Source organism: Jaculus jaculus, chromosome 1 (assembly GCF_020740685.1).
Source record: "Jaculus jaculus isolate mJacJac1 chromosome 1, mJacJac1.mat.Y.cur, whole genome shotgun sequence".
In the NCBI taxonomy this organism is placed as follows: Eukaryota; Metazoa; Chordata; class Mammalia; order Rodentia; family Dipodidae; genus Jaculus; species Jaculus jaculus.
The window spans coordinates 111,277,573-111,303,924 of NC_059102.1; the positions used below are offsets into that span (position 1 = coordinate 111,277,573).

General features: G+C 40.6%; 1 protein-coding gene and 1 pseudogene across 1 annotated transcript in view; one reads left to right on the forward strand and one right to left on the reverse strand.

Moving 5' to 3' along the window:
* Tmeff1 (transmembrane protein with EGF like and two follistatin like domains 1) overlaps nucleotides 1-26,352 on the forward strand; it is a 120,311-nt gene that overhangs the window by 68,853 nt on the left and 25,106 nt on the right. The window contains exons 6-7 of the mRNA XM_045157864.1: nucleotides 6,619-6,767; nucleotides 8,949-9,014. Coding sequence (XP_045013799.1) covers nucleotides 6,619-6,767; nucleotides 8,949-9,014 — 215 coding nt within the window. The remainder of the gene's footprint in view (nucleotides 1-6,618; nucleotides 6,768-8,948; nucleotides 9,015-26,352) is intronic.
* LOC101606765 lies at nucleotides 22,550-23,044 on the reverse strand (annotated as a pseudogene).

Consider the following 26,352-nt stretch of genomic DNA (forward strand, 5'->3'; position numbering starts at 1 on the left):
ACTCCAAAATCTACCAATGCAAAGCCTAGAGGATAAGAAGCTGGGACAGCAGAAAAAAAAGAAGTGAGGCTTTTCCTTGATAAATGGTCTTCAGGAACTTTTCACAATTAATACCTCAGGTTTGTTCATATAATGGGCAATACCTTCAGAATATGTTTAATTCAAAAGTATTGCTATTAACTTTGGTAATAGGTAAGTCATGATCTTTTAACTTCAGTGGCCTTTTAGCATTGGATTTCTTTTAAGTCTTCTGAGATTTTATTAACTTTGTACCTGAGCACATGCTAAGATTTCTAGTAGCAGCATGGGCTTCCCAAGAACAAGTCAAGCTAAAGGTAACTTCATTTTTCTTTTGGAGGTACAATAAGATTTTATGAATTGGAACTAAGCTTTAATTGTAGTATCTATCCTAGCAAAAGATGTTCACTGATCTAGTATGGTACACAGAATTCAGAAAAGCAGATCAGATGCTAGGTACCCTTGTAGCTAGCTAACAGCATCATTTTTTTTTTTTTTAGGTTAGTTAGGTGTCCATGATTGCTTGGGTCTTATTATTAGACAGAAAATCACAGCAAAAGGAGCATACAGAGGAGGCGGTTCACTTCATGGCTTACGGGAATCAGAGAGAGAGAGGAAGGGATTAGAGGCTAGGCACAACCTTCACATACAGGCCCCCAGTGACCCACTTCCTTTTGTTAGGTGACATCCTTCAGAATTTCCACCACCTCTCTAAATGGTTCCCCCAGCTGAGAACCAAGCATTTAATTCATGATCCTGCGGGGACATTTATATTCATTCTGTAAAAAGAGGTAGAATTCATCAATAGGTAGAAGAATTTGGTATACAGGTTTGAGGTTTAGTCTGAAAGGAGAGCTTAGTCACCATAAAATATATTGCCTGATGAGATACCAAGTTGTTTGTTATTGCATTGCTGCAAATGCTGTAGCAGGGGCTGTGTGACAGTGTAGTCACAAATGTGGCTCTGGGGAACCCTTCTTTGCATGCAAGATTGGGCGCAGTTGACTTTCTGAAGTCCCTTGTAGCCTGGCAACCTTTCGGTACTCGTTTCGGTAGATAGAGAGGTAGGACTAACTAGATGTTTGTGCAGATGTCTTTACCCACACTTGTGAGTTGTCCTTCCTGTCATCTGAACTCACTTTTTCTCATTGGCTCACTTTCCATTGTGCTCTCTAGTTCTTCTTTCAAATCTTATTTTCTAGGAATTAAAGTTTATACAAGATTATTTTTACTTTCTAGTGAATATTCCTATGAATGTAATTATTTTTCTTTTGTTCTACATTTTTGATGATGAAATATAGCAGATGAAAAACTTACATGTTTGGCTCAATGCATAAAATAAAACTAAAGAGCTTGGGAGCTGGCTCATTGGCTAACAGCATTTGCTGTATAAGCATGAGAGCCTAAGACAGTCCAAATTTGATTTCCTAGCACCCATGTTAGAAAAAAAAAAGCTAGGTGTGGCCACATACTTCTGTAATCCTAGTCCACAGGGGTAAGGAGGGAGGCAGAGGTCTGGGGCAAGATGGCTATTTCCTGCTTCCTCCAACTAGGCCCCACTTTCTCATTTCCACCATCTCCCAGAAATGCTGATAAATTATGAATCCATTGATGACGGAGGGATCCCTTGATGAATTCAGAGCCTTCCTGATCCTGTCACTTCCCAGAAGTACTTCATGTGAACACTGCAGTATGTGGGCCCTTTAACACACAAGTCTTTGGAAGGAAACTTATATCCAAACCATAACATTTCCTTCAGGGCGCTGCTTGTGCCTCTCTTCCTCCCACCTTAATGCATCTTTGCAGAACCTTTAGTTGCATTCTTTATAGTTTTACCCTATGTGGAAGATTTCTTACTTATTGTCTTTTGCTTTTGATTGATTTTGAATTTATTTGAATAGAATCATGCTGTGTACATTCTTGACCTTTCCGCATAATGGTGTGTTTCTGAGATTAACTTGTGTTATGCAAAGCTGTAGTTCAGTGTTACTGCGTGTTGAGTTTGATTGTTTGATATATTACATCCTTTGATGTTCCCATTTAACTGTGGCTCAGGGTTGTCCTCTTTTAGCGTCTTTGGCCACACTAGAGGAAGAATTGTCTTGGGCCACACATTCAGGGGTCATGGGGTTATTTCTACAATTTTTGTTCTCATGTAACCCTGCTGCATATTCTTCTGAGTGTCTCCTGGTGATCAGGTATAAGACCTTTATGTCTTCTCTGGTACTGAAATTGTGCAAGTCTGGATTTTCATGCTAACATCTGTTTCCCAAAGCGATTCTAGTAGGCTCATTCATTAGCATTTGCTCTTCGTCCTTCCAGTACTTGACAATATCTTTGCTTTCAATTTTTAACATTTTTGTGAATGTTGATGGTGTTTTTTTTCGATATCTTAGTTTTCACTTCCATGATTATTAATCGTGTTGAACATCTTCAAATATTGTGTGTATGTGCTGCTTTTATTCTTAACTCTCCCTTTTTCATTACAAAGCTGATTTTGTATCTGTGAATTCTGGATACTAATTCTTTGGTTGGTTCTGTGGCCTGTAGTTATCTTATTGTTTTTTTTTTTAAAACTTCTAGAAGTTTTCACTTATTTATTGTGTGTGTGTGTGTGTGTGTGTGTGTGAGAGAGAGAGAGAGAGAGAGAGAGAGAGAGAGAGAGAGAGAGAGAGAGAGCGAGAGCGAGCGCAAATGGGCTTTGCAAGCAAGTACCTTAACTGCTAAGGTATCTCTCCAGCCCTTGTTTGTTGCTTGTCTTTTTTTCTTTTTCTTTTTTCTTTTTACATTTGAAAAAATTAACAATTTCCATAATTATAGACAATAAACCATGGTTGCTTATCTTTCTACAAGATATTCTTTATTTCAAAGTTCTATTTATCACTCTCTCATGTTTGATTTTCTTAATCTTTGCCTTTCACATCTTAAGTCTTCAGTAGTTTAGGAGTTAGGAAATCTTCAAACACATAGGAAAGAAAAAAATAAATAAAATGGACTCCTCCCCACACACCTGCCACTTTTCTTCAAAAATTCCAAGGTGGTTTCATCTTTTCTCCTTATCTTTTTTTGGAAAATATTTTAAGCAGGATCAAGCATCAATGTGGGGACAGGGAGGAAAGGGAGGGAGAAGGGAGAGGGGGCAAGGGGAGAAGGATGGATGGATGGATGGATGGATGGCCATACAGAGAGGCCTATTTCAGTTTTATGTGTATTTTAATATGCTTGCTGTATGAGCTACTGAGAAAGATTTCATTGTAGTTTTATCAGTATTTGATTTGTAGATTATGAGATTATTTAAAAATGTTCAGAAAACCTTTCTGATAAAATGTTTTGCTATTATGAAGGGACCTAATTTATTGTGACCTGTTTTGTCCTGAAGTCTCATCTGATATTAATTATAACCCTAACAAGTATGATATCTCTCTCACTGTACTTTTATTTTCAATTTTGTATTGTTACTTCTTAGCATGTCTTGCAAGCAGCACATAGCTGGGTTTTATAATTTTAGTTAGCTTGTCTTTATTATTTAACTGAAAAATTTAGTCCACATAAATATGATTTAGGTATAATATGTATGTTATTGTGTTTTCTACTCTGGTCTTGCCTTTTATATGTCTTTCTCCTTTATACATCTTTTAGGATTTTTATGTACTAGTTTCAAGGTGTCTTAAAAGATGTCATTGTCTTACACTGTGTTTTGGTAACATTACCCACATTTTTCCTCATTTGTATCTGCCTCTCAGACTTTAATGAAATCATTTTTTGTCCTGTATTTAGAATTTTCTTTAAATTGAAGGTGACAAACTTAAACTATTACTTTTCTGACTTCTATTTCCCCTTATTTTTTTAAGATGCTTCTCGTTATAATTTTGTCTTATCTTAGCACTTTTCAGCTATTATTTCACTTTCTTTTGACCATAAGTAATTGGCTTCAGTATTGCTTTTGAATTCAGCTTCTGTTTTATTCTTGACTTTTTTGAATTTATCTTTCTGGTTGCTTTCAAGATAGTCTCTCCTTTTTTGGTTGATAAAATTCTACTATTCATTGTATGGAATCATTTTTTCCCTAAGAATTTGTTTGAGATTATTTTGAGTTTTCTTTTAATTTTAGAGAGTTTGAAGAGAAATTATTGGAATCATTACCCAGTTTCCTTCTGAGGTAGGGTCTGACTCTAGCTCAGTCTGACCTGGAATTCACTATGTAGTCTCAGGCTGGCCTCAAACTCGCAGTAATGATGATGCTTCTCCTACCTCTCCTCTGCCTTCTGAGTGCTGGGATTAAAGGCATGCACCACCACACCTGGCAACCTTGGGTTTTATTTGGTCTTTTAGCTGTTCTCCATATCTCTCAACCTATTTTTCACACATTATATTTTCTTGACTGCTGTGATCTGAGATGTTTCTTTGGTCTTTCATTTATCTGTTACCCTTTATGTGTCCCACTGTCAAATGTTTTTTGTTTGTTTGTTTTCAGTAAAACATGATTGATTAATGGAAGATCTGGTTGGTTCTTTTGAAAGTTTGTTTCACCTAATGATGCATTTTCTTGTTTGGGGTGTGTGTGTATGTGTGTGTGCACACACATGAGTGTGCTTTTGGGGGGTTGCTTATGCATTCTCAGGACTATATCTGTAGAGAATTAATGAAACAGGGTTTTTCTAGAAATGATCTCATTTGTATCTGGTCTTTGTCCAGATCCCCTTGCAGTTTTTGGCTTTTTAAATTCTGGACTGGAGAATTTTTAGAACAATCAAGTAGTATTTTAAGTTGTAATTACCCATGAGAGAGCTGGCTTGTGGTTTTGAATTTTCAGGGGAGATATTTTTCTTTCTTATTTTCATTGTCACAGCTTAGAATAGCCCTGCTTCAAAGCCAGGTCCTTTGGAATATGTCCATTCAGTTCTAGTTAACTTTCATGCCAGGGCCTATAGCCTCTTGAAGCGCTCCAGACTTGACTGCGTATGTGGGTCATTGTTATTTGTCTCATGTTCCCAGAGGCACACAAAATCAAAAAGTAGATAACTGAATTTACCCAGATTGATAAATGCATTCAAGGCCTAAAACCAGCCTTAGGAGCTCAGTTGAGCCTTCTTTGTTGCTGTCTTCATTTAACTTTTGTTCTGAATATTCCTTGTTTTATTACCAGTTTGTGCATGTATGTAAGAGGATGTTTTAAAGTGGATTATACAGTATTGTGTGGTGTTTACAGCAGGAAGGTTAGTGTAGGTTCCTAGTGCAGTGTGCTGCTAGAGACCATGTATTGCATCCCTCCACTAGGGTTAGTCTTCTGGAGAGAGGTGCCTATGGTGGTGTGAATCAGGTGCCCCCCGTACACTCCACTGTGGTGGTGTGAATCAGGTGCCCCCCGTACACTCCACTGTGGTGGTGTGAATCAGGTCCCCCATACACTCCACTGTGGTGGTGTGAATCAGGTGCCCCCGTACACTCCACTGGTGGTGTGAATCAGGTGCCCCCCCCATACACTCCACTGTGGTGGTGTGAATCAGGTGCCCCCCGTACACTCCACTGTGGTGGTGTGAATCAGGTCCCCCCATGTACTCCACTGTGGCAGCACGGATCGGGGTCCCCCATAAACTCATGTGTTCTGAATGCTTGATGCCCAGCTGATGGTAATTTGGAGGTGGAGCCTCATTGGAGAGTGTGTCACTGAGGGTGGACCTTGAGGTTTATTAGCCTAACTTGCCAGTGCTAGTTGGCTCACTCTCCTTCTGCTGTTACCACCTGCTGTGGTAATAGTGATGCATCATGGAGCTTCTCCACTATACTGTGAAACATGTTTTCTGTTGATTATATCTTTAAATCTTCCCACTTAGTAGGATAGGTACATTATTATTTCTATTTTACAGGTAATAAAATAAGACTTTGAGGATACAAATTTTGGTCCCCCTCCCGCATAGGATCTCACTCTGGCCCTGGCTGACCTGGAATTCACTATGTAGTCTCAGGGTGGCCTTGAACTCATGTCAGTCCTCCTACCTCTGCCTCCTGAGTACTGGGATTAAAGGCATGTGCCACCATGCCTGGCACAAATTTTGATCTTTGAATTAGGACACAATTCTATGTTTTCTACTTCCAAGTTATCATTCTGACATTGGGTAGCTCTGATTATGTGAACTAAATATGATCATGGGTTGGAGAGATGGCTCAACCCTTAAAGGCGCTTTCTTGTAAAACCTGATGACCTGGGTTTGATTCCCCAGTACTCATGTAAACCAGATGCACAAAGTAGTGCTTGCACCTGCAGTTTGCAATGTCGAGAGGCCCTGATGTACCCATTATCTCTCTTCCCTTCCCTTCCCTTCCTAACTGCTTGTAAATAAATAAATAAAATATTTTTAAAAATGTGACCACCAGAGTAGTAATTCTAGGTGAAACTATCTCCAAATTTTCACCTGAAATAAATTTTTAGCTGAGTGTTGAATTTGCTTAAGATTCTATCAGTGACACAAAGTAACAAATATGTTTAATTTTTGTAACAAAAAGCAGAGAAAAGAGAATAGCTATATTTTTGTTAGAGCAGCATTGTAAAACACCTTTTTTGCATGTAAAATATAGGTAATTGTTTGTCTTTTCTAACAGGTGTGTATGTAATATAGATTGCAGTGGATACAGTTTTAATCCTGTGTGTGCTTCTGATGGGAGTTCCTATAACAATCCCTGCTTTGTTCGAGAAGCATCTTGTATAAAGCAAGAACAAATTGATATAAGGCATCTTGGCCATTGTACAGGTAAAACCTATTCTATCCCTATATAAAATTTATCTTTAATAGTACATGTATGAATCTTACTTTGTAATGCTTTAAACTTATAAAATGAGAAATCTTTGAAACTTAATATAATCTTTATTTTTATATTTTGGTTTTTTGAGGTGGGGTCTCACTCCCCAGTCTAGCCCAGGCTGACCCGAAATTCACCACGTAGTCTCAGGGTGGCTTTAAAATCATGGTGATCCTCCTACCTCTGCCTCCTGAGTGCTGGGATTAAAGGCGTGTGCTACCATGCTCGGCCATAAACTTGATATTCTTTTTTTACTGTACAACTCAGCATTTCTTCTGTTACTTAGATTTTAAATTATTATTTTGTCTTCTCAAGGTATGCTTCTTGCTCATATAGTAACTAAGTTATCCTTGCATGTATCCCAACATGGATGTGTATGTATCCAAATCAGTATTCAGATTTATAGTTCTGAGGTCATCTCATATTTGCTTACAGCTAAGAGTGAGGCACCTTACTTCAATTACAATAAAACTATGCATTGGCCATATTATTTTTGAACATTTTTAGGGCATAGTATTTATATTCTCATACATTTTTATAGCTTTTGCCCCATACATGTTACGTGAGTTGCAGTTTTTAGTGTACTATTGTAGCATATAAAAAAATTAATCCCAGACTGCAGAGATGGATCAGCAGTTAAAGATGCTTGCTTTCAAAGCCTGTTGGCCTAGGCTAGATTCCTTAGTACCCATATAAATAAAGCCAGACACAAAAAGTGTTGAATGTGTCTGTCATTCGGTTGCAGTGGCAGGAGACCCTGGCTTGTCCCTCCCCAATAAATAAACAAAAAGAACAATTACTCCCTTCAGTTTTGAATTCTATTTGCCTTCATTTTTATCATGGTTTAGAAGACATAATACCATGTAAGAATGAGTTTTTATTTTTCATCCCTACTAGAAATATCACCAGTCATATAAATGAGTGGTTTTAGTATTTTTCCCTCAGTATACAGAGGTGGGCTGGGATAATGGATCCTTTTCCTAGGACCACATGTGGGCCAGGCACTTTTGTATGGACCACAGTCATACACCTTTCCTGCTTACTAGTTCCACATCCTCATACCCATGCCCCTTTTGGGTTTACTAAAGAGATATGCTTCTATCTGAGCCAAGGCAGAAGGTTGTAGAGCAGAGTTTGGTACTTTGTGTGAGTAATGGATTGCTGTGACATACCTCTCATCTGACTGCACAAGCTCTGCACTGAGTTGCTATAGTATACACGAAGCTCCTTGGAGTCTCTAGGAAGGGTAGATATGGGCGTGATAGAGGAAGCCATTTCCCAGCAGGGAACTTGGCTTTGGTCTTGAAATACAATTTACATTATGTTTTGGGCTGGCATTTAGAGGTTAGATGGGGTATTTGAATGGTCCTTCCTGGAATACCAAACTCAGAGCAGTTGGCCGGAAAGCTTGAGAATTCTAATTGAAATTTATTCAGCTTTAAACTGTTTTAGAGTAGTTGGACTTCATTTTTTTAAAATTTTAGTCTCTTCCATGATTTTTCCATCCATACTGAATTGTATCTTCCCACTACGTATTGGAGGCTGAAGCTTGTGCCTCCCAGAAGATGCTTATCGATAGTTCCTTTTCAGTGTTACCCAGTCCAAATGCAACTCATTTCTTTTACCAAAAAGAAAAAAACAGTGAATGTTGTTTGATAATGTAGCAGAGATTCCATATTAATCTTAATCAGATGTGTGTAAGAAAAGCAGTGGTCAGAGAAGGTAAATCTTGAGATCATTGCTCCTTGGAGAGAGGAAAATCCCTTTTTCTAAGGAACAATGCTATTTTAGTTTATCCCAGGAAGACTTTTAAAGTAAGTCCAAGTAAGGAAAGACTGTTCATTTTATACATATACCTGGCATGCACTAGGACCTGAGACAGAAAAGGGACAATTGATGACTAAAATGGTGGAACTCCTTCCATGGTGTGTCATGCTTCAACATATAATTTTATTCATGATAAATATATACAGTGTTGTCTGTCAAATAAAACAAGAGGATGGTGAAACATGAGAACAGCGTAGGTGGGCAGAGTTAGGGAGGACCTGCTGTGATTGCAGTAATTGGGAGCTAGCTCCTTAGTGTGACTTTAGCATTAGGCTTGTTAACTTGATACCTGCTTTGTCTTTCAGATACAGATGATACAAGTTTGTTGGGAAAGAAAGATGATGGACTACAGTATCGACCAGATGTGAAAGGTACTGAACCATGATTTTCTACCTTTTTGAAATTGTGTGTAGGCGTTTGTGTGGGTTTGGGGGGGGGGTACACATGAACATATGTGTGGAGGCCAGAGAATAAGCACCGCGGGTGTGTAAAAATTCCTCGGTGTTCTCTCTGCTTGTATCTCTCATTGGCGTGGGGCTCACTATTTAGGCTAGACTGCTAAGCAGTGAGCCCCGGGATCCTCCTGTTTCTCCCCAGCACTTGGATTACAGGCAAACACCACCCCATCTGGCTGGGTAGATACTGGGATTGAATTTAGGCCTCATACTTGAGAGGCAAGCACTTGACCAACTGACCTATCTTCTCAATCTGATTTTTTAACTTTTGACCAACTCTTGAAGTATAATCATTTGTTGTCTCTAGTAGCTGTATTTCTATTATAACAACTTCACTTGCTTTCTTTCTGTAGAAATGTACTTATACAGTTGATTAAAAGTTTTGTTGAATGGCAGCTGAGTCACAGTTTGCAGTGTTTCCTTGTATGCTTTCTATTGATTAAAATTATTGAAATTGTAGATTTACATGAAGTTTTAAGAAGTTGTACAGAGAGATTCCCCTAGACATACTTTAAAAAAATACCCTTCACAAATAAATGGGAAAATACACTCTTCTTTAGACTCCAATGCTAAAACTTCCTTTGGGCCCAGGTCTTTGACCTTCTTCCCTCTGCTTTGGAAGTCTTTATTTCTTTGTCTGATTAATTCCCCCTCATCTTTTCAGTCTCAGAGTGGAAGTCATTTCCTTTAGAAAGTATTCCTTGACCCTTAAATCTGGATTAGGTGCCTTTATATCTTCTTCTGTGTGAACACTTAACCTGCTCAGATAGAATTGGTTTTTACTCATCTGTATTTCCCTGTAGGCTATAAGTTCTGTGTAGACTGGAGACTATCTGTCATCCTCACTTTGTGCCACTAATTCTAGCAGAATGTCTAGCAAATAAGTATCTAGTGGGTACTTGTCAGGAGAACAGACATGCCTGAAAGAACCTATAGGATTGATTTGTACAAAGTTGCATGTTTAGTAAAGATCAGAGCTGAGCCTAGGACCTCAGGTCCCCTTGACTTCAAGTTCAATTGCTCTTTCCCATTTCACATGCATTATTTTATTTGAGTTGTACAAGTACTGTAGTGAGAAGAGAACTAGACTAGTGGGATTACTGAGACTCAGTGATGGTAACCTAGTTAATCAAGGCAGGTCTAGATCTTTGAACTCTCAGATCACTACTTCCATATAATTACTCCATTACAAGTGTGTCCTCTCCTCATTTATTGGGCAATACTAATGGCTATTAAAAATGAGTGATCTTCCTGACGTGGTGGTACATGCCTCTAGTCCTAGTATTTACAAGCTGAAGAGGGGGGGGATCAGGAGCTCAAAGCCAGCCTGAGCTACATAGAAAATTCAAAGCTAGCTGATATTATTTAGTGAAACCCTGTCTCGAAACACCAAGGGCTGGAGATGTAGCTCAGTGGTAGTAATGCCCTGGTTTTTATCCATACTGCCACAGTAGGGGAAAAATAGTGTTATCTATCATATGAACCTAATTTGTGTAAAAAACAAACAAACTAACTGAAAAAAGCCAGATAGGAATAATACTTGTCTCATAAAATTTCAGAAAAGTAAAATATCATAACTCAGAAGTACTTATTAACAGAGTCTGGCATGCTTATGAATGCCTGATGGAACTGTTTCTGTCACTGAATAATTTATTTTGTTTACTTGAATTGTACTAAGCATGAATCCATTGTAACCCATGAAACCCTAGACCCTAGAGTACCATTTTTCTATGCCGATACAAATGATGTATTTAAAACAGGAAATCACCCATTCTAGCATTTATAGGGGAGGCAGTCTTAGTAAATACCTGTGTCTGCAACATATAGCCATGACTAGGCAGGTAGGCAGGCACTTGCGATGGGCCCCGCAGTAGCAATCAGAAACACTGCACTAGCAAGAGCCTGGAAGAGAGCACTCAGTGAGGAAGAAAGTAGATCTAGAAAGAAGTTCTGGGCAATGGAACACTTGAGTGTCCAAAAGATGCCCAACCTAGGCTTATCTTAAAACCTGTGGTAAACACTGGGATTGAAGCATTGGAAGATGTTGAAGCCATAAAGGATGTGGGATTGATCATGACAAGTGCAGGAAATGGGTAAAACCTGTATTCTAGGAAATGTCAAAGGTAATATAAAGAGAATACTGTGGTGAACCCTCATGCACCCAATAACAACTTTAGCTTTAATCAGCAGTGCCATTCTCATTTAGTCTGTGCACCTCCAATGCACATTGTCATGATTCTAACTGTACTGGGTTTTTTTTTTTTTTTTGAGGGATTATTTACAATCTGAGATGCAGAAATCTAAACATTTGAAGCTAGGATCCACATGTGAGTGAGAACATCATATATGACGGTTTTGACAAATGGATACACTCCATGTATATCACATCTTACTGTGACTGGTAGCATTTGCAGCTACCCATCAAGTCTCTTCATTAGTCTAAAGAGACTTTCAGACATCTTAAAATTGAACCTTAATACTTAAATTAGAAAGATATCTGCACATTCCTGAGGTTAACCTCATCCCAAACCTCACCTTACTTTGATTTTTTAAAAAATTCTTTGCATGTTTGCAGGCATATATGTTTGTGTGTTTTCATGTCATTTTTTTAGATGCAGTCCACCTTCTTGGTTTTGTTTGACATGCATATGTGTGATGTGTGTACACATGTATATACATGTTTGTATGTGTTTGGGTGCACATGCCCATTGTGTGTGTATGTGGAGGCCAGAGGACAACCTTGGGTATTACCTCATGTATGCTGTTCACTTCTTTTTGAGACAGGGCATTCACTTCAAACTCCCCACTTAGGCTAGAGTAGCTGTCCAGGAGCCATAGGCTCTATCTGGCTCTACCTCTCCAGTGCTAGGATTACAAGCAAGCATCACCACACCCTTTAAAAAAAAACAAAACAAAACATGTGCTCTCAGGATTGAACTCTTCGTGCTTGCAAGACAAGCATTTTACCAACTGAGATATCTCCTCAGCCCTGAATTCATTCCTGAGACTCATTTGTTTCCCTGTTTGTATTGGCCAGGGTTACCAGAGATAGTGAAATGTCATTATCATTGGTTGGGAATGTTTGTGTACTTCCATCCAATTCTTTTGATGTTTGTGCCCTTTTAATAAAAGTGCTGAGGTGGTGATGCAGGTGCTAGACTCACTGAAGGAAGCCGGTAAATGTGTGGGGAGCAGGTGGAGCAGCGTGTGTGGGATTCTGAACTCTCCTGGGAAAGGGAAAGTGTAGGGGAATGAGAGTGAGAGACTCACCTGGAAGCTGTGGTCTGTCAGGGGAAGGTGGAAGATGAAAGGTAGAAGGAGAAGGGATCTAGGAAGCAGTATGGATGTGCTGCATCAGGGAGATGGAAGGAATACTTTCTAAGGGAATAGTGGAAGAGATAGATGAGTTTATACACAGTAAGAAAGGTATTTCTCAGGCAGCCTCTGGAAAGAGAGTCAGAATTGGGATGGAGAGTAGTGAGTTTAGAAATGAGATTGTGAGAAGCTGGAGAGGTGGCTTAACTGTGAAAGGTATGTGTTTGCAAAGTCTGATGGCTTGTTTTCAGTGCCCTAATGCCCACATAAAGCCAGGTACACATAGTGGCACATGCATCTGGAGTTTGTTTGCAGTGGCAAGAGGCCCTGGCATGTCCATACACCCACATTCACACTCCCCCATTTTCTCTCTCAAATAAATAAGTTTAAAAAATGAGAGTGTGGGAGGTATTAGAATAGATAGGACTACATTCTAGGTAGATACTTCCTGGGTCTGGGGAGACTGGTGTAGGGAAGTGTGTGGAGGGATATGTAAGTGATAAAGGTTGGTACACAGGACAGTATTGTTTGAGAATCCAAACAGAATATTTTGAATTTTTAAATCTACGTATTTGAAGATGGTGTGCTCTAGTGACTGATGCAGTGTTGATTTAGCTGTAGTTTCAGCAGCTTGCCTTCCAGGTGCATCAGTTGCTAATAGGGATTCCTCATGTTCTACTCTGGGGTATTCACTGATGGAACAGACCAGAGGGCCAGTGGAACAAGCCTTTGCAGATAAGCCACTGGGCACTGGGTTTTCTTATAATATTATTACTTAGAAGCACACTGTCCTTTGTATGTGAAAACACTGCAGCCTGTGGTGGATTTGTTTGTGAAAGCTTTGGTGGGTGGGGCAAGCCCCTGAGTGGCCAAGTGTGCTTTGTGCATCACACACACACCAGCATTGTTCAGACACCAGCAGTTGCAGCTGTTGTTTGTGGAGCCTGTCACCACTTGCTTAAGAACATTGTTTGGATGAGATGGTTCTGTGCCCAGTTTTTACTGTCTAAGGCTGCATCTCTACATCCCCTGGTTTCTGAAATCCTACTTGATTACATTTAAAGGGCCTTTTAAAATCTTTCCTTTTTGGAGTTATCTAATTCATTTGGCCTAGAGATTAGGAGATTGGATTGGACATTATGCCTTTGTCCATCCCCTGTATATCACCTAGTGTAGCCTGGTGACATCATAGTCTGATGGTTAAGAGAGTGTGCTCTGGAATCAGAATAGATCTACACTTAAAAGCTGTGTGGCCTGATCTTGCTGAGCTTCAATGATCAGTTCTAGAAGAGGGGTGGGGAGTAATATCTGTTGTCTGAGACCACTCTGAAAATTAAACACCAGATTTCTCAGCTCACTTTTGATGTAATGGTCATTGTGGGAACTTTTGGGTTTTAGTTTTACTGTTGGTAACTGTGCTCAGGTTCTTGCCATTGATGAGTTACCTATCTAGCTATTTCATATCATGGCTCATGAGTGACCTCAGTAGTATCTTTATTTATTTAACAATCACTAACAAAGTGCCCTACTGTGTGCCAGCTGCTCTTACATGTTTGTGTTGTGGTTGAGTCCTCATGGCATGCTGTTGCATTTTGCAAATGATGAAGCTGAGATGTATGTTCCTAATGTAGACTGGCAGAGCTAGGACTGGCAGCCGTGGCCCTGGGCCCTTATGTCATAGCTGTTAGGCATCCTGATGTATCCCGTGCTTTCTTTCTAAAGCTCCTTCAGAAGGCTTACTGTATCCACAGCTCTTATCTTGGGAAACCTTCACATTTGATCTCTAGTCTGATGTTTCTTCAGGATCTAGTTTCACATACTTAGCTGCTGAGTGGGTCTTCGTGTGTTCTTTGTGGGTTCTGCCCTTGCCACCAACTTCAGGAACTGCTGTGGTACTTGGCACACAGAAGGTCCTTAATAGATACTTTATGAATGACTGGAGATCTATCTACTGGACTCCCATCTTTACATTCGGGTTTAGACATATTTGATGTCAAGAACATCTTTAATAAAGAAGATGGTTCTGTTCTATTAAATTAGTGATGGGTACAACTCTTAAAAGATAGTTACCAATTAAACTTGTTCAAGTAAGAACAGGAATGAGTAGTTTGACCTCTTAAAAGACTTGTGGGTAATGAAAGAGGGGGTGAAATTCATGCAAAGTCAGACATAAGGAAAATCAGACAATATTGGTCTTCAGTGTGTTCAGTTGCTCTCAAAGGGTTCATGAAGAAACAGGCTCTCAGGTTTAAACTAAAAGGATTCCTTCATCTGACTAGGGTGTGACCTCCATGAATCTTTCACATTTTAGGTCATTCATTCTGAGCACCTCACAGCACTCAACCGTCTCCCTCCCTCCCTCCGTCTCTGAGTATGTGTGGTGCTAGGGATGAACCAAGGGCCTTGTCCATACTTGATGACCACCCTTAACAGCTCTTGGATAGATCACTGTGTAGTTCAGGCTGCCCTGGAACTCTTGAGTATCAGTTTTCACCCCTCTCTTCCCAAAGGTAGATAATAGGTATGTGTTGCCACACCCTGCCTTTATTAATGTTCTATCTTTGGATAGTGACATACAAGGGACAAAGGTATACAATTAATTATTTTAACAGCTTAATTGAGATACAATCCACATTTACCACATCAAGTTAACCCGTTTAAAGCATACAAGTCAATGTTTTTAACAATAATAGTGTTTCCAAACATTATGATAATCTAATTTGAGAACATTTTCCAACCCTACAAGAAACTTCATACCCGTTAACAGTTGGTCACTTGGTATTATTCTCTACCCCCAACCCTAGGAAAACAGCTCTCCTTGAGCTGTGCACCAGTGAAGAGGCTTCTGTGTCTCTTATATCTGTGTGAATAAGAAAACACATGTCACCTGGGATTCAAGTTCTTCCATGACCTGACTTTGCCTTATACCCTCCCCAGCCTTGCTGTGCTGCTCATGCTGGGTCCCCCTCCTCTCGTTCTTGAGAATGCTGGTGCATTCTTTGCCTCCCACCATCCCACTGTCTAAGATGTTTCTGCCTGGAGACTTAACTTGAGTCCTGCTCCACCTACAAGTCCTTTTCTGATAATTTAGCTCAGTCTTATTTTTTGCATGTGAACTACTAGTCAGTTTTCTTTTCCTTAAATTCATTGTAAGCTCCTGTAGAGTCAGGACCATATATTCTCTTTTAAAAAATTTTATTTATTTGCAAGCAGAGAGAGAGGAGAGACAGGCAGAGAATGGCCACACCACAGCCTCTATCCACTGCAAATGAACTCCAGATGCATGCACCCCCTTGTACATCTGGCTTATGTGGATACTGGGGAATCAAACCTGGGTCCTCTGGCTTCAGAGGCAAGCACCTTTAACTGTTAAGCCATCTCTCCAGCACACACACACACACACACACACACACACACACACACACACACGCTCTTTTTCTTTATATCTTTTGTAGCTTAGGCCAATGTAATAACAACAACAATAATAATAATACTAGTATTGAATGGAATGCTAAATTTGGACTCCATCAGCCAGACTTTAAAACTGTATTAGATGTGCCACTACCTATAATTTTACTTTGGCTATAGTATGATATCCTTTCTTTCATAGTTCATTTAATTTTTTTAGTGCCATGCTTTGACCATTATTTTCTCAAAACCCTATTCTTAATTTATCTTACTTTTTTTCTTATTGCTTTCATGCAGGTGAATTCTCTTATAGCTTTCAGCTCTGCATTATTCTTGAAATTTCCTGCTATTGTTAGTTGTTTTTGGTATATTAGTCCATTGCCTCACACTTACAGATTGTTTTTGCCTTATTGTTATATGCCTTATAAGATTTTCTTGTTATAGGTTGGTATGTGAACTCACTCTCTACAGTGCCTTGATTATGTTCCTCAGGGCACCCCACTATAAAGTGTCATGTCTGAGGACTGTGGAGGAGAGTGATGACTGCTTTCCTCTAGTCACTTATGACCTGATTGAGAGTGCAGGATGGGCATTTTCAGTGTGACAGTGCAGCAAAAGATGGTTTATGTTAAACTTTCTCATCAATACTAATTGCTTGAGTGTCTTCTACTTTGATCACAAGTGTTTATAGATGCAAGATCTGTTAATTACACTCTAGCCTATATTGTGAAATACAGGGCATGACTACCAAAAGTAGTTCCATTCACTAAAAGGGATATTCAAAGTGGAAACCTGTGTGTGTGTGTGTGTGTGTGTGTGTGTGTGTGTGTGTGTGTGTATGCACGTGCGCACGTGCGTGTGTGCATGCGCTTGCATGCTGTTGTGCATGTGTGGAGATCAGACAGTAAATTACATACGTCAGTCTTCAACTTTCACCTTGTCATCATCACTCGCTGGTCACTGGGGCTTGCTAGACTACCTGGCTGGGGAGCTTCCTGAGAATTCTGTCTCTTCCTTCCTTCTTAACACAAGTGTGCCAGGATTACAGATGCCTGTCTCAGCTTTGGCTCAAAATGGATGCGGGGGATCTAAACGCAGCCACTCAGGTTTGCAGAGCAACACTTTATCCACTGAGCTGTCTCTTTAGCCCTGGACACCTTTTCTTTTGGATGATAATGATTTTAAAATGTAAGACAAAGATGATATGGTTTATAAACTTAAATTTTCTTTTGTGATTTTTGGGATCAAACCTAGGTTCTTAAACATACTAGGTAAGTGTTCTACCATTGAACTACACTCCCATCCCAGAAAGCTCAAGATTTTTGGGGCTCAGGATATAAACTCAGGTTGACAGGGTACATAGCTAGCATGCATAAAGCTCTGGGTTTTATCACTAGTATGGCATAACACTGGACATAGAGTCAGACACCTGTACTCCTAGCATTCCAGAGGTAAAGACAAAAGGATCAGAAATTCCAGGTCATCCTATGTGAGTTGAGGCCAGCCTGGGCTACACAAGATCCTGTCTCAATACAATATAATAATTTTTAAAACCTCCAAAGGTTTTTGTAATACAACATGGCAGCAACTGGAAATTAAGATTCATTCATGTAACATTTAATGGCCATAAACTAATAGTTGGTAAGATTTATTAAGTGCTTACTCTTATGTTCTGTACATAATAATAACTAGTACACTAAATATATCACCTCACCTAGTCTTCAAAACAACCTTATGAACAATGGATCTTGTTATTCCTGTTTTTAAGATGAGGAAGGAGGGAGCCATAAATGATTAAGTTCCTGCCTTTAGGTCACACAGACAGTGTAACCAAGATGTAGACAGTCTAACTCTAGAGCTGCCCTTGTATGTTGTGTGTACTGTGTTCTGAGAATTAGAAGCTACATGGGAACAAATAACACAGATATCTGGATTCCCAAGGATCTCAGTTTCATGGCATTGATGGGTCTTAAAGGCTTAATAGCTGTGCTGCCCACACTATTACGAGTGTTCTAGTAGTGGACTGTGTCCTCAGGGTTGTAGCATCCGAAGAGAGAGCTTTTTTTTTCTGATACAACAGAATTAGTCTGAAAGCGGGAGGAAGCCCTGTATGTAACCTTTTGTGTTCTTGTGCCTGCTATTGTATTTGCCGTGTGGATGATGATCAGAGGAAGGATTAATTTAGTAATCTGTTCTCTGTGATGTCTGTTCAGTGTTGTAACTACCATCCACTGAATACTACCAACTATTGGAATTGTCAAATCAGAATTGAGATGTGTTACAGGTATAAAATTCCATATCCTAGATACTTAAGAAAAGAAAGAAAAGAATATATGACTGGGGAGAAAAACTCAGTTGGTAAAGTGCTGGTGTCACAGCATGAGGAATTGAGTTCTGATTCCTAGATCCTGTGTGAAAATAGTGGACATGGTGGTATGTACTTTTATGTAAAAAAAAAAAAAAAGTTTTTATTTTTTGATTCAGAGAGAAGGGGCAGAGAGTGTATACCAAACAAACTGCAGATACATGTGCCACTTTGTGCATCTTTCTTTATGTGAGTACTGATGAATTGAACCTGGGCCATTAGGCTTTGCAAGCTAGCATCTCTAGGCACTGAGGCATTCTCCAGTCCCTGTGGTAGGTGCTTTTGATCCCAGTGCAGGGAAGTGGAGAGAGGAGAATGTGTGGGGCTTGTTGGCCAAACAGTGTAGCCTAATTGGTGAGCTCTGAGCCAATGAGAGATCCTGTTTCAAAAAAAAAAAAAGATAGGCAGTGTTCTTGAACATGAGACTTTAGGTTGTGTTCTGACATCCATATACACATACATACATGTATGAAAGTAATATAAAATATATTAATGTTTCTATTAATATGTTAAAATGCTAGTACTTATTAAAGTATATGATTAAAATTAACTTTTTGTAAACTTTAAAATATGGCTACTAGAAAAACAAAAAGTACATCTATGTCTCATATTGTATGTCTTGGAGAATATGTAATTTGATCAATGACAAAAGAACAAGCAAAGATTTTTAAAGTTGAGAATTTATATCTTGAATTCCCTGACTTCTAATTTAATTCTCTTTCTAGATATAAATTAGCATTTTGTAACTATATTTTGAGATAAAATGACATCCTCTGGTCTTGTTAGTGGTGACATGATTCTTTTCCTTTACTTATTCTGTAATAGAGTTTAGTCTTCATTACATTTATATGTGTAAATTTTGTTTTCCAGAAAATCTGCCTTTGAACTTTCAGTTTTTCACTCTTGGCATCTCTATTCTTTCTTCTCCCTTGATCTTCCTCTCCCCACACAAACATGTACAGTCTCCTATCCCATTCCTTCTTAATTTGCTTCCATTAGCATTCTTCAGATTTATTCAACACCTTTATGTTTTAGGGAGATAATCCCTCTGCTGTTACACGGTTGTGTCATATAGCCAGATGGTTATTTTATTCATATTGTGCATGCATTAGTTGTCCCCCATAAACTTGTATGAAGTATAGGTTCTACTCTCCTGATTTTACAGTTATGAAAGCTAAGACTTGAGAAAATAGAATGATCAAAGTCGCGTAGACAATGTGCACAGAGTTTGTAAGCAGGAGAACCTCTGAAACAGTGACAGAAGTGGCAGGAAGACCGGGATTTTTTCTTGCATGTGGACATACCATGGGGACTTTGATTCTAGGGCTGTGACTAATGTCTTAGTGAATATGCTAACGTGAAGGATTAAGAACACTGATCTCAGAATTTGTGTGTGCTTATGAGCATGGGGGTTGAGATAGAAACAATTATTGATCTTGAGGCTGGGTTCCATATTTTTCTACCCATTCTGTTGCCCTTCTGACTCCCTTTTAATGACATGGTAAGTCACCATGCTTCTGTTCCTTCAGTTTAATCTAGGTCAGATCAGTTGTTATGCCTGGGCCTGAACAGATGACCAGTGGTTCTCTTTAGAGAAAGCACAATCAGATGATTTAAAATTAGTTTTTAATTTGATTTTTATAATGATTATTTACTAAAAAAATTACATGAAAAAATTAGCCAAGCTATCTCCTTCTTCTCTCCCCACCCTCTTTTTCTGAGCTGGGTCTTACCATGTAGCCCAGACTGTTGTCAAAGTTCGTCATCCTGCCTCAGCCTTCCTGAGTGCTGAGGTTATAGTGTGCTACCATGCCCAGCTAAAAGATATGTTCATTTGGAAAAAAAAAAAAAGCCCAATATGCAGTAGTTTTCATCCAAAATTAGATCTTTTACCCTGGAATTCTGAAATCCCAGAACTTGATCTCTGCCATCGCAGTGTTGTTGGCTTCATCTTCTTGGACTCCAGGTGAAGGGTGACTTCACACCTCATACATTGTTTGAGTGTACTTATGTGTGGGGGTGCATGCTGAGTAGATGCTAGGGGCAGTGTTCAGTGAAATCATCAGGAATGCTGCACTTTCTTTGAGACAGGGTCTCTCAGCGACCTGTAGCTCACTAATTAGGCTAGACTAGCTAGCAAGCAGGCCTTGGGAATCCCCCTGTCTCAGTCCCCCAGCATTGAGATTACAGGTGCTGCCTACCAGCCTGGCTTAAGAAAGAAATATTTGTGTGAGCTTACTGTATATGGGTATGCAGGTGGAGATCCGAGGACAACTTTGAGGTATATGTGCCTCACCTTTGAGACAGGGTCTCTTGCTGCTGCCCATGAACTGTCAGTCTGCAAAGGGAGGTCAGCGTAGCTGCCCCATGGACTTCAGATTCTCCTGGTTCCTTCTCCTCTCCCCTTTTCATAGGTGTATTGAGATTGCAGATGCATTGGCCACAGCCAGTCTGGCCTTATATAGGTGCTGGGGAATTGAATCCAGGCCAGTCAGCTTTGCAAACAAGCACCTTTAACTGTTAAGCCATTTCCCCATCCCCCATGCCTGGCTTTTTTTTTACTTGGGTACTGGTGATTGAACTAAGGTCCCCATTCTTGCAAGGCAAGCACAATTGAGCTAATCTTTTTAGCCCCTGTCATTTAAAAAATTTATTTAGTGATGATTCATTTTAGCAAAGATGTTTGATTTTCTTTGGAAGATCTTTCTTTCCTTTTTATGGATTATACACTTTCATTCCTTCTCCTTTGTTCTTATTTCCCTAGGGCCCTCCTCTGTGGGCTTATGGGACTTACTGTGGGTTCATGAAGGCCTTAATCAGTCCCTGTGGGGTAGTAGAGGAGGGACACCAGGCCTCAGAGTATGCTTACCCACTCTGTGACTCTTTCTGGCCCCTCTTCTTCAATGTTCCCTGAGCCATGGTAGGGTTGTTGGCAGTCTCATTTAGTGTTGAGTTCTTTGTAGCCTCTGGATTTCTGCTTTGATAGGTTGTGCTTGATGACCATGTCTGCCATCATCACCCTTGAGCTGGTTGTTTCGTTAGCAGTAAGAATACTGTTGATGGCGCCCCTTCCATCCACGGCAAGTTCTCCCAGCAGATGTGGAAGAGGTGGCCAGTCTCCTGGTGGGAGGTCAGTTATCTTCTTATCTTATTGATGGATCTCGACTCTCCTCTGTTTTCTCTGCCATTTTTAAAATAAAGCAGTTTCTCCAATCAAAAGTGAGAGCAGCTTGGGTTAGAGGGAGCATTCAAAGTTATATGAGGGATTTTTGGTGTGCAATTCCATTCTTCTTCTCCAGAGAGTAGTGGGGGCTTTTCTGTGAAGTATGGGTTTCTGGACTACAGGAGTCTGACTTAGTTTCCAGTATCAGGTATGATTTCTTTCCCACTGAATGGGCCTCATGTCCAATCAGAGAACAGTTGGGTACCTGCAGAAGCTGTGTGCCACGATTGCACAAGTGTATATTTCTTGTCTGGCTGGTTGACTTCATAGTCTGCAGGGTCCCCTGCCTATTTATGCTGTTGTGAACATTTTCTTCCCGCAGCTCCCATAGTGTGTTCCACCACTATGGGGGCTAGCCAGGAGGGAGCTAGTTTCCTTTTGGTTTCAGCATAGTAATTTGATATCCTGTGCCCATGGCCTGTGGTGTCTTTAGACATAGGGTCTTCCATTTTAGCTCTGACAGATAAACAAGTGTTTTGGCAATGCTTACGTTGTTTTGGGGACTTCATGGGTCTCTTTGGCCAAAACAGCTCACTGTTTGGGCCAACCCAACTCTGGGCCTGGGAATTAATAGTCAGTTTGTTGCAGTCAGGTTCACATTGCTGACAGAAATCTCCCAACTGAGAGCAGCTTTTGGGACAAAAATGGTTTTACTTTGGCTTACAGACTTGAGGGGAAGCTCCATGATGGCAGGGGAAAAGATAGCATGAGCAGAGAGTGGACATCACCCTCCTGGCCAACATAAGGTGGGCGATAGCAACAGGAGAGTGTGCCAAACACTGGCAAGGGGAAACTCGCTATAATACCCAAAAGCTGGCCCCCAAACAATACACTGCCTCCAGGAGACATTAATTCCCAAATCTCTATTAGCTGGGAACCTAGCATCCAGAGCACATAAATTTATGGGAGAGGAACACCTGAGTCAAACCAGCACTTTCTGCCCCTGGCCTCCATAAACTGATAACATCCATGCTGTAAAATGCAATGCATTCAGTCCATCATTCTTTTTTTTTTTTCCAAGGAGTTGAAATTTATTCAGGAAAAAGCAAAGTCCCACACTAGCACTTAGCCCAGCAAGGCTTTCCAGGTCGCTGCCCCTCCGAAAGATTTCTTTTCTGGCACCAGCTTCCACCAGCATCGTCAGGATGCTGCAACCTGGGTGGGGGGCTCCTCCTGGTACTGCACCAAGGCCAGGGCCTTGGCCTTGAACATTCCAAAGCCCACAGTCTCTTTGGCATACATACATAGCAGAGGGTTGGCCACCCGCATGATGGCTACGTGGCCCTCCATGCAGTCCATGAGGATGAATTTGAGATTGTCTTCATTAAATGCCTGGTTCCTGTTCCGGTCGTACACGGCCCAGATGTTACTGGCGATGGCCGCGGTGACCTTGGCATCCATGTCCCCATAACCTGAGTAAGCCAGCAGCCATCCCTCCTTGTTCAGAAGCTACTGGCTCGCGAAGCTGTGGCCTGGGTCGGTGGCCTCCTCCATCCCTTTCGCGGGCAGCCGTGCACCACCCCCACTCCGGCGCTCTCTGCCCGGGGTCTGTAGCACGCACTTACAGGGTACTCTGGACTCTTGCGGTATTGGCTTGGCTTAACATATCTGGGCCAGGGCCTTGGGCCGTAGCATGCCTGCAAGCCGCTAACGCTGAGCTGCGGTAGCCCAGCTACTCAGTCCATCTTTTAAAGTCGCTCCCCGTAGGTTTTTTTTTTTTTTTGAGGGGGGGCTTCAAGGTAGGGCTTCACTCTAGCTCAGGCTGACCTGGAATTCACTATGTAGCCTCAGAGTGCCTCGAACTCACAGCAATCCCCCTACCTCTGCCTCCCAAGGGCTGGGATTTAAAGGTGTATGCCACCACACCCAGCTCCCCATAGTTTTTATCAATCCCAATGATTTTTCAAACATCCCTATAATCTAAGGTCTTTTAACTGAGCCATAATACCAAAAAATCCCCCCGAAACCCATAATGGCATAAAATAAACATTCACATTGCAAAAGATGGCATTGAGCATAGCAAAAAAATATTCAACAAGTACACGATTTAAACAGGGCAAACATCAAACTCTGTAACTCCAAGCCCAACAACTCTAGTCACTGATAAATCTCCAAGTCCTAACCAGCAACAAGTCTCTGGAGTTCCAATTCCACCCCTCCTGCAGGTTACTCACAATCCTGGAAAACTTCATCTGGGCCTGTAGCTCTTCTTAGCAGCCATCTCGTGGTCCCCGCATCTCTACCTGGTCTCCACTGCAAGCCACGGTTCATCCTCATGGCTCCATTTGGTCTCCATGCAGGTAATCCAGCAAACCTGCTTCACACTGCCCATGGCTATTTCCATAACACAAGACCACATTGTAAATTCAATGACCCCCTCTTTCCTGTATTTCTTATACTCCATAATACCAGCTGGGGTGCCAATTTGTTAATCTAGGGGGTAATAAAGCAGATTTTGAAGAACAGGACACTCCTAAAGCATTCAGGCCTCCTTTTCAAAAGAGTCTACATTCTTCCTATTGCCCCAATGCAGGTCAGTTGGCCCAATCTCAATGGTTGTAATACCTCATACAATTTGGCTTCTTCCAGCTTTCTGTCAGCTGGTCTGGCAGAAGTTTCAGCCCAAAGATTTCATTTCTGTGCCATATCCCTTTGCTCACATTAGTCTGTTTCTACACAAGCAACCCTATCCAAGTTCTCAGGACATGGGCATAAGAGCAAGCCTCTCTCACAAACTGCTGCTAACCTAGTCCAGGCAAAGCTCCTTTTCACCCTCACAAGCCAAACCCCACAGTCCATAGTTCTTAGTGCATTCAGGTCCTTCACCTCTGATCAAAATAGTCCATCAAGCTGTACTCACAGTACTGCAAGGCGTCAAGATTTCAAATCCTTTAACATTCCTTTTGAAAATGAGCTCCAAAAGGCCAAAGCCACTGTCCAGCAGCAACACCACTCTTGGTACCAGCTTTACTGTTGTAGTCAGGTTTGCATTGCTGGCAGGAATCACCCAACCAAGAACAGCCTTTGGGGGAGAACATGTTTATTTTGGCTTACAAACTTGAGGGGAAGCTCCATGATGGCAGGGGAAAATGATGGCATGAGCAGAGGGTGGATATCACCCCCTTCTGGGCAACATAATGTGGATAATAGCAATAGGAGAGTGTGCCAAACACTAGCAAGGGGACAACAGCTATAATACCCATAAGCCCACCCCCAATAATACACCTCCTCCAGGAAGCATTAATTCTCAAATCTCTATCAGCTGGGAACCTAGTATTCACAGCAACTAAGTTTATGGGGGATACCTGAACCACCACAGAGTTCATGTTTTTAAGAAAGTTGGCTCTTTCTACCTTCTGTCCAGATATCCTCCTCTCTTATTATAGGTGGTTATAATTTATAGAATGTTAATCAGAATTAGGATTTCTGTGGGACTGATTCATGGTCAACTTTGTGTAATTCCCTTTCCATCTACCCTGCCCCCTATTCCTCCCTTCCCAATATTCAGCCCTTCCATAAATTGCCAGGTAACTCCTCTTATCCTCCCTAGTTCTTCTCTCCACTCACCTTCTAGTTTTTTGCCCATATTTCTGATGTTGACTACCATTCGCACTCATCTCTAATTGGTCTCAATCAGGAAATGTAGATGAGAGAGTACATGTGGCATTTGTCTTTCTGTATATGTGTGACCTTGCTTAGAGTGATTTATTTTCCAACTTCATTCATTTACCTGTAAATTTTATTGTTTCTCTTTTACTTACTGCTGAGTAGAATTCTGTTGTGCATATGTACCACATCTTCATTATCCACTAACCAGTTAATGGGCATCTGTGCTGATTGCAGTTCCTAGCTGTTGTAAATAGAGCAGACACAAACATGGCTTAGCAAGTATCTCTGTAATAAACAGCAGAGTCAATAACCCAGAAGTGCTATTGCTGGATCAAATGGTAACTCTATTTTGAACTTTTTGAGGAGTCTCCCTACTGACTTCTATAGTGGTTGTAAAAGTTTGCTCTCCCACTAGCAGTGGGCAAGGTTCCTCTTTCTCCACAGCCTCGTCAGCATTTATATGTCATTTGACTTTTTTTTGTTGTTGTTCTTCAAAGCAGTTTATTAGTAAAAAATTAGAAACCTAAAAATTCAATCGCATCTTAATAAAATGTGGCACATATGAAGTATCATGCAACCATTAAAAAGTAGAAACACATATGACACAGCAAGAAAGTCATGGTACTGTTGAAAAAATGCACAAAACAGTACATACAACTTGATCCCATTTGAAAAATCTACAAATGCACAGCAGAGTCTGGAAGGTCATGTATCTACATAACAGTGCTTCTCCTTGAATGGGGGAATTCCAGTCAATTCTTTTAAAAGTATACATAATGTAGTTTTGTTGCCAACATGGTTATGATTTGTTTTATTAAAAAAGCACGAACAATTCTTAAAAGTCTACACCTTAGGGCTGGAGAGATGGCTTAGCGGTTAAGCGCTTGCCTGTGAAGCCTAAGGACCCCGGTTCGAGGCTCGGTTCCCCAGGTCCCACGTTAGCCAGATGCACAAGGGGGCGCACGCGTCTGGAGTTCGTTTGCAGAGGCTGGAAGCCCTGGCGCGCCCATTCTCTCTCTCTCCCTCTATCTGTCTTTCTCTCTGTGTCTGTCGCTCTCAAATAAAATAAATAAATAAAAATTAAAAAAAAAAAAGTCTACACCTTAGCAGCCTGAGGCACAGGGATGTACACAATAGCCTAATAATGCTTTAGTGTTTGTCAGAGTGTTTGGATGTTCAAAGCACTGCAAGGAAATGTGGTTAGTGATTAATTTTCCTCACACAGATGGGTCTATCTTCCTAAAAGCCTTCCATAGCACCCAGGTCCTATCATTTCAAGAACATTTTCCTAATAGATGCTAAACATATCTTTATACCTTAACATCAGCTTGCAA